At 55.5% G+C, this 10,577-nt stretch overlaps 1 protein-coding gene across 2 annotated transcripts in view; it reads left to right on the top strand.

Annotated features, from left to right (window-relative positions):
* The first annotated feature begins 274 nt into the window (after window positions 1-274).
* LOC137614016 (histone-lysine N-methyltransferase 2C-like) overlaps window positions 275-10,577 on the top strand; it is a 35,080-nt gene continuing 24,777 nt past the window's right edge. For both annotated transcript variants that reach the window (XM_068343421.1, XM_068343420.1), the window contains exons 1-13: window positions 275-651; window positions 2,024-2,233; window positions 2,374-2,450; window positions 2,784-3,657; window positions 3,742-3,921; window positions 4,041-4,063; window positions 4,314-4,403; window positions 4,497-4,606; window positions 4,681-4,831; window positions 4,912-5,083; window positions 5,214-5,328; window positions 5,401-5,564; window positions 5,663-10,551. In XM_068343421.1, coding sequence (XP_068199522.1) covers window positions 2,025-2,233; window positions 2,374-2,450; window positions 2,784-3,657; window positions 3,742-3,921; window positions 4,041-4,063; window positions 4,314-4,403; window positions 4,497-4,606; window positions 4,681-4,831; window positions 4,912-5,083; window positions 5,214-5,328; window positions 5,401-5,564; window positions 5,663-10,551 — 7,054 coding nt within the window. In that variant the 5' untranslated portion in view covers window positions 275-651; window position 2,024. The remainder of the gene's footprint in view (window positions 652-2,023; window positions 2,234-2,373; window positions 2,451-2,783; window positions 3,658-3,741; window positions 3,922-4,040; window positions 4,064-4,313; window positions 4,404-4,496; window positions 4,607-4,680; window positions 4,832-4,911; window positions 5,084-5,213; window positions 5,329-5,400; window positions 5,565-5,662; window positions 10,552-10,577) is intronic.

The raw sequence follows: 10,577 nt of genomic DNA, 5'->3' as shown, positions 1-10,577 counted from the left end.
TAAAAAAAACAAGCGTATTGACTTTTAAAAGCAGGATGACGTCATGTTTACACGGCGCGTGACGGGAACAGCGCGCGGATCCGCGTCGGACGGCGCACGTGCGGCGGCAGCTCCGCTCCGTGGCGCGCGACTCCAGTCCGGGACTTCAGACCTGATGACAGAGACCGCTTCACCAGATCGGTCCTCCCCCAGATCCCTCCGCGAGGTCAGACACACTTTTTACACAACACAAACAAATAAACCCGCCGTGACGCACGCGGGCACAGACACGCGTGCAGGTGTTAAACCCTCACCTGTCGAGGTCATCATTTGTGAACGCGAACCTTTTGGAACTTGAAGCCCCGGTGTGGGAGTTGAATGTTTCCCCGGGACCTACTTCTCCTGTTGTCGCTGACAGGCGGTGCTTCGGTCGCTCCTAAACATGGCCTCCATGATGGAGCGACCGCTTCAACTTTAATTTTTCGCTTATTTCCAGCGCAAAACCGCGTATTTTTCCTTCCACGATCCACGGGAATGTTTCCACGGAGACCCTCATCATGCCTGACTTGTGAAACGGATGTGATCCTCCGGAGAAGTTCGCTGTTGGATTCGAACGGATCGGTTTAAGTTGTGTGGAAAGCTGGAGAGGAAAAAGAGACTCGCTTCGAATCAGTAAGGATCCTCTCCCAGCCTCCCCCCGACACCCGCGGGGCTTTCAGCCGCACTTTCGCGGCCTTTCCTTCCGCCAACTTGAGTCCGGTCGTTAACGTCGAACGCGGGGCGGAGAATTCGCTAACAGCTAACCCGCTAGCTAACGCTAATGCTAACAGAAGTGCTGCGACTGGGCGGTCCGGGGGGAAGCTAACTGCTAGCCGCTAACAGATAGCCGCTAATGGCAAGCAGGTAGCTATTAGCAGCTAGCTGTTAGCTTTGTCCGTGTGGTGTGGATGTAAAAACGACTTCACACACATGTTGTGTTTGTTGTTTGGTGGTTAAAGTGTTTCCGGTGGCGTTACAAGTCCGTCCGTTTCAAGCTAACGTGTTTAGCATCGCCGGAAGGACGACTTTATTCTGCCTTAGCTTAGCTAGCCTCGGCTAATGTTAGCATGAACTCCAGCTCGAGCCCGACTTGTTTGTTCTGGAGGTGCTCTGGTCCCGCAGAGAATCATTCTGCCCCACCTGAGGGGGTAAAACTAACCCGGAAGTTAATCAGCTGTTTAGTTGAAAAGACACATCGGTCATGGGGAGGTTCAGTGTGGAAACAACAGGGTTTGTTTACTGCGTTCAGCACAGACGTCCAGACGACTCTTCATCATCATCGTCATCATCAGATCGGATCTAGTTCAGGCTCTCAGATCTCCATCAGTTCTGATCCAGAAGAACCACCTGATCAGACCCTCCAGGTTCTGGATGCGGTTCTGTGGAGCCATGAAACCGAACGGGAGCCTCTGGGGGCTTGGGATCTGGCGTGTGTCTGGAAGCCCCCCTACTAGAAGCGTGGTGGGGGGGGGGTTCAGTGATGTTCTGGGTCCACTAGAAACTTGCAGCGGTTCAGACGGATCCATCATGGATCAGGAAGAACAAAGATCCCCAGCAGACCTCAGGGTCCACCGAGATCTGGTTCCAGAAGAAGTTCTGGAGGCGTCACATGACGGGACCCCTCTAGAGCACCTGAAGGAGGAAGAGCAGGAAGGTTCTAGAAGTGGAGGAACCAGGATCTGGATCTGGATTAGGTTGAAGCGTCTCTAGAAGAACCGGAGACCCTGATGCAGTCGGGAAGCATCTTTAATCACACGGTTCTCGTTTGATTCTAAACTGATGATCCGATCAATAATCAAGCCTTCGCCTCATTTGTCCGGTGGAACAGAGAGGATCATGGGACGACAAACGCGACATACAACCAACGTGATTAAACGTGTCTCTGGATAAATAGTCGAGTTGCGATCGATCGATCACTCGCATCCACATTGACTTGTTTAATGCTTTTTTTGACCCCACTTCCTGTCTCATCTGAAGCCCCTCCCTCTGCTGTGTTTTTACCCAGAATGCCGTCCGAGGCTCAGTCCCAGGAACCTCGGGACCGCGGCCCGGCGGCCCCCGTCACTCGGGCCGGACGCTCTGCCCAGCTCGCCAAAGAAATTGCTGCTAAGCTCTCGTCCGAGCGCCGCCCCCGCGGGCGCCCCCGGAAGGATGGCAGCGGCGGCCGCTCCGCCCCTCCCCCACCGCCGCCGCCACCACCTCCCAAATCCAGGAAGTAAGTGAGACACCCCCCGTGCCCCCCAGGGATGTTTGTTTCTGATCAAACCTCAGTTTCTCACTCTGCTAGTGAAAACCAATCAGATACCGATCAACAATCTGAACTGTGTGTGTGTGTGTGTGTCTGTCTCTCTGCAGGGGGCGGAGTCGAGGCAGAGCCCAGGTAGAGGATGAAGAGAGCACGGACGCCACGGAGAAAACACCCGAGAAGACAGGTGTGTGTGTGTGAGATAACAGCTGTCTGTTGGGACGAATGTGTTTGCGGGTTGTTTGTTCTTCAGTGATAGGGGGGGGTTGCCCCCCCTTCCCCCAGCTAGATCGCCATGGCGACTGATGGTCTGGTGTGGGGGTGTCACCAGTGCCATGTTATTACATGTAATTACAATCCAAGCCCTTTAGTACCAGTCACACCGTATCAAATTTAACCTAACTCCTGGATCCGCCCCTTTTCAGTGGGTCGACGCCCACACGTGGGCGGGTCCATCCAGAAGTCCTGCTGGTGTCGGACCCTGAACGTTCTGTGTGTGTGTGTGTGTGTGTGTCTCCAGAGGTGAAAGAGAAGACAACAGGACGTCGGCGGTCCAACACCAGGAGGAAACCCAGTGCAGCCCCTCAACCTGATCCCGAACCCGATCCAGAGCCTGATCCCAATCCAGAACCTGATCCCGATCCAGAACCTGATCCCGATCCAGAACCTGATCCCGATCCAGAACCTGATCCCAATCATGAGCCTGATCCCAAACCCACTCCTGATCTAGAACCTGGTCCCAATCATGAGTCTGATCCCAAATGCGATCCTGATCTAGATCCTGATCCCGAACCTCAATCTGATCCCAATCCAGAACCTGAACCAGAGTCGGTCCCGGACCCTGATCTGGTTCTGGAACCCGATCCTGAAGCTAAACCCGATCCTGAATCTAAACCCGATCCTGAATCTAAACCCGATCCTGCACCTAAACCTGATCCTGAACCTAAACCTGATCCTGAACCTGGCCGGGACAGTCCTGGTCTAGAACCCGTGCTGGACCCTGACCCAAATGCCCCTCCCCCTGAGAGCCCAGTGCAGGTGCCCCCCCCTGACCCCTCTCCTACCGCGGTGGAAGTGGACAGACCCTGCCCCCCTCCTGCGGCCCCGCCCCCAGCCTCCAGCCCAGGACCGGTTCTCAGTCCTGCGGACGTACCCAGAGTCGGTCCGGCGTCCCCCAGCCTGGGTCGCGGCCCCCCTCCGGCAGAGGACCTCTGCCATCCCAGCACAGTTCCCATGGAGACGGACGAGGGCAAGTCCAGCCCGGCGGAGGGGAGCCCCTACTGCAGCCCTCCGGCGCCCCCCCGCCTGGAGGACGAGGACTCGTTGTCGCCCCGCTGCCTGTCGGAGGACTCGGGGGGGTCTCCCACCCCCAGCCTGGGACATGTGGAGAAACGGTAGGCGTGTCCCCGGCTCACGTCATCACACACCAGAACGCCCCCGCCGGTCTCTCACCCCCCCGTCCATTGGTGTCTCTTCAGGCTGAAGCAGTGTGCCTTCTGTTACCGCGGCGACGACCCCCCCATGGGCCAGGGCCGCCTGGTTGTGTTCGGCCCGACGCCCGGCTACATCCCCCTCCACGTCCTGAACCGCCGCGCCTCCGCCGACCGGGACAACGACTGCCACGACCACTGTTACCACGGCGACCAGGCCCCGCCCACGTGAGCCATCCCCACTTCTGCACCGCCGTCAAAATAAAAGACGCATACGTGGTGATGTTAACTGTTTGTGTGTGTGTGTGTGTGTGTGTGTGTGTGTGTGTGTGTGTGTGTGTTTGTAGGTGCAGCAGTCCCCAACAGGATGGTGAGTTTCTCCTCTCACACTAAATGATCATGTGGTTCTAAACAGAACGCCCCCCTGTGGGCGGTCCTTAAAGGCCCGGGTCCGCCCACTTGTAAAACTTGCCCTTTTCAAAGTAAACGTCTGCGTTTTACATTTTAATTTGTAATTCAAATCAACGTTTCCGATGATTATATGCCGATCAATAATCAATCACACCCCCACGCCGATTCTGATCGGAGGTGTTGATGACTGTTTCCTGTTGATGTTTCAGGGGAGGAGTCTTCCTTGGCGTTTGTGGAGCAGCTCGGCCCCATCGGCCTCCCGCCTGACGTCGACGTCCAATCACTGTTCGACCCCACAGGTACAGGAAGTTCCTCTCCTTAGCTCCGCCTCTACGTCCTGGTGCAGGTCCACATGAGTGTGTGTGTGTGTGTGTGTGTGTGTGTGTGTGTAGGTCAGTGCTGTGCTCACCTGCAGTGCGCGGCGTGGTCGGAGGGGGTGTGTCGGGGCGAGGGCCAATCGCTGCTCTATGTGGACAAAGCCATCGACTCGGGAAGCATGCAGGTGGGTTAGCGTAGCGTAGTGTCCGCTCAGCGCCTCGTACTGCCTCGCTAAGCCCCGCCCCTCCTCCCGCACAGGTTTGTGCTTTCTGTCATCGGCTGGGGGCGTCGCTTCGTTGCCGGGAGACGAGCTGCGGGCGGAGCTACCACTTCCCGTGCGCCGCCGCCGCTGGAGCTCACCAGAACTGGACCGGGAGAGAGACACTGTGCACAAGACACGCGCAAACAGGTACTTCCTGTTTCCTGTTTGAAAGCGGGCCAATCCAACGCAAGCACCGCCCGACTGACTGACCCCCCCCCTCGTTCCAGCGTCCTCGCGGTGCGTGTCGTGTTCGGGCAGCGGCGACGTCAGCCTGATGTTGATGTGCTGTAGCTGTGGTAACTGTTACCATGGCAGCTGCCTGGACCCCCCTCTGGTCCCCTCCTCCCTGCTGAGGGCCGGCTGGCAGTGTCCGCAGTGTCGGGTGTGTCAGAGCTGCAGGTGAGACGTCTGTTACCCATGAGGCCGTTCTTCCTGTCATCCACACAGTCCGTGTGCTAGCATTGGCCTTTAGCAGCTAAGGAAAGAAGCCTGAGATTCCTGGTCAATAGTGTGTGTGTGTGTGTGTTAGGTTGCGAGGGGACGACAGGGCGTTGCTGGTGTGTGACCGTTGTGACAAAGCGTACCACACACACTGTCTGTCGCCGCCGCTGGATCACACACCGAACACCGGCTGGAGCTGCAAGGTGAGATCGACATACGGGTGTGTGTGTGTGTGTCAGAGAGAGTGTGTGTGTTTTAAAACCTCTGTCCTCCAGAACTGCAGAATCTGCCGGCGCTGTGGCGTGAGGTCGTCTGGCCAATGGGCTAATCACCCATTTTTGTGCGAGTCATGTGACCCCACCCTGCCCTGCCCTCTCTGTGGCCACGCCCCCGACCTCTACACACCACAGGACTATGTGACTTGTGTCCGCTGCTATCGGTAGGTGTAATCGTGTCTGGACAGGCCGCTGCCCCCTCGTCAACATCAGGAAGCGACCTGGTTGACATTCATGTTGGTTTATTTGTGTGTCATCCCAGGGGTGTCCACTCAGAGTGCGTTGTCCAGGCTGGGGGGGGCAAGGCGATGTCTGAAGAGTTTGTCTGCCCTACCTGCAGGCCTCAGGAGGAGGGACAGACCCCACACACTTCGAGACCACAAAGTCCTATCGTGGCCTTGCCACCTAGTCCTGCACAGGCCGCAACTGTTAGCATTACAGAGCCATCAATTCCAGCTCAGGCAGAGGCTCCGCCCATCAGTCACGCCCCCTCATGTCCAGTTCAGCCCCTCTTTTCACCACAAAGTCCCACCTCTGACCCTCCTGCACCATCGCAAAGTCTTCCGTCTCACCCAGACCCTACAGAGCCCCAACGTAGTCCTCCACCGTCTCACCCAGAATCCATTGAGCCCCAACGTAGTCCTCCGCCGTCTCACCCAGAATCCATTGAGCCCCAACGTAGTCCTCCGCCGTCTCACCCAGAATCCATTGAGCCCCAATGTAGTCCTCCGCCGTCTCACCCAGAATCCATTGAGCCCCAACGTAGTCCTACGCCGTCTCACCCAGAATCTATTGAGCCCCAACGTAGTCCTATGCCGTCTCACCCAGAATCCCATGAGCCCCAATGTAGTCCTAAGCCGTCTCACCCAGAATCCATTGAGCCCCAACGTAGTCCTACGCCGTCTCACCCAGAATCCATTGAGCCCCAACGTAGTCCTACGCCGTCTCACCCAGAATCCATTGAGCCCCAACGTAGTCCTCCGCCGTCTCACCCAGAATCCATTGAGCACCAACGTAGTCCTACGCCGTCTCACCCAGAATCCATTGAGCCCCAACGTAGTCCTACGCCGTCTCACCCAGAATCCATTGAGCCCCAACGTAGTCCTACGCTGTCTCACCCAGAATCCATTGAGCCCCAACGTTGTCCTACGCCGTCTCACCCAGAATCCATTGAGCCCCAACGTAGTCCTACGCCGTCTCACCCAGAATCTATTGAGGTCCAATGTAGTCCTACACCGTCTCACCAAGAGTCTATTGAGGTCCAACGTAGTCCTACGCCCTCTCACCCAGAGTCTATTGAGGTCCAACGTAGTCCTACGCCGTCTCACCCAGAGTCTATTGAGGTCCAACGTAGTCCTACGCCCTCTCACCCAGAGTCTATTGAGGTCCAACGTAGTCCTACGCTCTTTCACCCAGAGTCTATTGAGCCCCAACGTAGTCCTATGCCGTCTCACCCAGAATCCATTGAGCCCCAATGTAGTCCTACACCGTCTCACCCAGAATCCATTGAGCCCCAACGTAGTCCTACGCCGTCTCACCCAGAAACTATTGAGCCCCAACGTAGTCCTACGCCGTCTCACCCAGAATCCTTTGAGCCCCAATGTAGTCCTACGCCGTCTCACCCAGAATCCATTGAGCCCCAACGTAGTCCTACGGCATCTCACCCAGAAACCACTGAGCCCCTACGTAGTCCTACCCCGCCTCACCCGGAATCCATTGAGGGCCAACGTAGTCCTACGCCAACTCACCCAGAATCCATTGAGGTCCAACGTAGTCCTACGCCTTCTCATCCTGAACCCATTGGGCCGCAACATAGTTCTACGCCATCACACCCAGAACTTCAACATAGTCCTACACCTTCTCACCCAGAACCCATTGAAGTCCAACACAGTCCTAAAGCACCTTGCCCAGAACCCACAGAGCTCTGTCTGGTTCAGAACCCATCTCCTGCCCCAGCAGAGCTTCATAGTTCTACCCCACCTCACCTTGAATCCACAGAATTTAGTCCTGCACCATCTCACCCTGAACCCACACAACTCCAACGTAGCCCTGCACCGTCACATCCTAAATCCAAAGAGCTTCATCGTAGTCCTGGCCCATCTTCCCCTAAATCCTCAGAGCTCCAGCTTGTTTCCCAGCCATCTCAGCCTGATCTAGATCTACAAGCTAGTCCATCTGATCCAAAAGAGGTCCAGTGTAGTCCACTGCCATCTGATCTTGAGCACACAGTGCTTAAAACAAACTTAATAGAAAGTCCTTCCCAGTCTCATCATGAACCTGCAGAGCTTCCACAAAGTCCTGCACCATCACACTCTGATCCTGCAGATCTCCAGGACAGTGGTGCGTCAGTCAACCCTGAACACCAGGAGAATGTCCCTGCCCACCTCAGTCCTGCGGAGCTTGTGCAAAGCTCCACGCAATCTCAGTCTAGTCCATCACAACTTCAGGAAAGTCCTAAACCATGCACAGTGGGTCTCCCCGAGCTGAGACAAAGTCCTACCCATGTGGCTTTGACACATACCCAACATTCCACACAGAATAGCTTCGTAGTACAAGAGTCTCAGCTGAACCCAAATCAAGGCAGTCTGTATTGCAGCCTTGCATGTTCTCCAAAAAGTACCACACAGGGAGAAAGAAGTCTGACCCAGTTGCAGCCAGGACATGTAGAACCTGAGCAAAGATTTCCGCAAACCCAGCTTGATCAGCCATGCAGCGCTAACATCATCCAACCTCAGCATATCCCTCAAGAACTGCACAGTCCTACGCCTCATAGTCCTGTACAAGTCAGCACGTCATATCCACAGAGTCCCACCCAGGATTCTGAGCCTACACTGGACCAGGAAAGTCCTGGATCAAGCAGTCCTGCTCAGCTGCACTGTGAAGCTGCACTGGACATCTTTACACTGGACCAGGACCTGACATCAGTCGACTGTCAGCCTCCCAAGACGGCAAGAAGACACACCTCACTAAAGCCAATGTCAGCTCCATGTAGCCCATCACCAGCCCCACCTAGAGCCACCATTTGTAGTCTGTCACAACCCTCGAGTCCTACTGGGCACCACTCCACAAATGTTAACCTACTGTCTTCTCACCTTGCTACACAATCAAGTATCCCAAAGGAATGGCCCCAAACCAGTTCCATAGAGCTGAAGTCCTTGGAACATTGCCCTCTTATCCTTGATGGCCAAACACTGGAAAGTACCCCCGCCCCTTGTAGCCCAACAGGTGTGTCAACAAAACCCCCTGATAGCCACGGAACAGATGGGCTAGTCCAAAACCAGGTCAGTCCTGTTGACGGTAGTGCCCTTATCCTGGATAATTCAGGCCCCCTTCACGTCTCTGCTGCTCCCACACCAGAAAGCCTTGTTCACGTTAGCCCTTTGCTCGAACACAGTCGCCTAGCTTGCTCTCCGGCTGAAGAAACAGAGAGAATACCTTCCCCAGCTAGCGAACTTAATAAAAGCGCTTCTTGTGACAGCCCAACCCGGTGCACTGAGACTAATGAAGATGACGCCAGTCTCATAGTTATCCAGAATATCTCATCTAGCTCTAGCCCCAAAAACAACGTTGAAATGCCTTCCAGCCCTGGTAGCTGTGATCTGGCCTGTGCAAGCCCAGGGCTGAAAGAGTCTATCCCTTCCCCCGTTAGCCGTTCTGAGCAACCCATTGGCCCGTTGGATCCACCTAGTACACCCTCAAAGCAGGCAGCCAGCCCCTCTGCGGTACTATCCAGCCCCAGCCACCCTGTCTCATGTCAGGAAGAGGAGATGGAGGTAGCTGGCTGCCACCCTGTTCAGTCAGAGAGGAGTCCAAGCTGTCCAGCCTCCACTCCACAAAGTCCAGATCCTTCAAGTCCTTCCCATCCCAGTCCAGTCAACACCGAGGCGAACGGCGACTTGAGTCTGGAATCTCCAGAAAGAACTGGTCCCGTTGTCTTTAGTTCTGCACAGCCTGCACAACCTGAGAGCAGTCAAAGTCCCGTCCATCCCCAGTCAAGTCCTTCACTGACCTCTCCAATACCGGGAAGTCCACTGCCCACTCCATCGAACGTTAGTCCTCCACACTGTAGGTCAAGTAGCCCAGCTGGTAGCCCTATTAGCCACAGTCTGAGCAATAGTGGCCCGACAAGTTCATGTGCGGCTTGCGTAACAGACTTTGGCATCATCCACAGTCCACCCAGGTCTAGTCCTGCTAATCAAGTGAGTCCTTCCCCCTCAGGCCCAATCCCTGAAGAAGCTTCATCATTGGCTAACTCAACAAAGAGCAGCCCGGCCAACTCAGCAGCCCCTTGTGGTAGCCCGTATCAAAGTCCAGCTCAGGCTAGTGAAACATATCGTAGCCCACATGCTAGCCCAGCGATTGACACTGGAACCAGCTCTGGCTCTACTGAGGCAAAGTTGAGCCCTGATGTAGCTCGTTCAAGTCTTATTATGGACATGGTTTCCAGTTCTGAACCACAGAAGTCTGCTCTTCCCAATGTGGTTCACCTTGACTCTGGTCTTGCTAGTCCTAGCCAGATGAGCCCAACACCTTCCGGTACCCTGCCCGATGATTCGGCTACTTTTACCCCCAACCAGGCTAGTGTGAACCAGTCTGCTGTTGAAACCCAACAAAGCACTGGCCCTGGAAGCCCTTTACATCAAAGCTCAGTCGATCCAACTTGCACACATGGTAGTCCAAGTCATGCCAGCCCTGTCCACTCTAGCCTCACTCAGGATAATACTGCGATGCCTAGCACAATCTGCACTAGTGAAAAGTCTGCTAGTCCCCGACCCTCTTCCCCCTCACAGTTTGGCCTTCCTCAGACGTTGTTTCCTCAAGTGCTTTCTGGACACAGTAGCCCGGTTGCTAGTCCTTGTGGCCCCGTGCAATCAGGTGACACACAGGTTAGCCCTACCCCTGTCCCTACCAGCCCTGAAAAATCAGAGGCTAGTCACAGTCCTGGCCTTGCTATGCCCAGTGTTGACCCTACCCGGTGTGAGGCGAGTCCTGGTCCAGATTCCGTTGCCAACACCAAACAGTCTCCACCCAGCCTGGGTCCTGCTCCCACAAGCCGTGTGGAGCCTAATGCTGGTCTTAGTCCTGGAAGCCAATCGGTTGCCAGCCCCCAGCCAAACCAACAAACGGAACGGGAGTCAGCAGCTGCTGGGGGTGAGTCCCTACTGTGAATTTCAGGT

This window comes from Antennarius striatus, chromosome 20 (assembly GCF_040054535.1).
Source record: "Antennarius striatus isolate MH-2024 chromosome 20, ASM4005453v1, whole genome shotgun sequence".
NCBI lineage: Eukaryota > Metazoa > Chordata > Actinopteri > Lophiiformes > Antennariidae > Antennarius > Antennarius striatus.
This window is presented reverse-complemented; position numbering and strand designations above follow the sequence as displayed.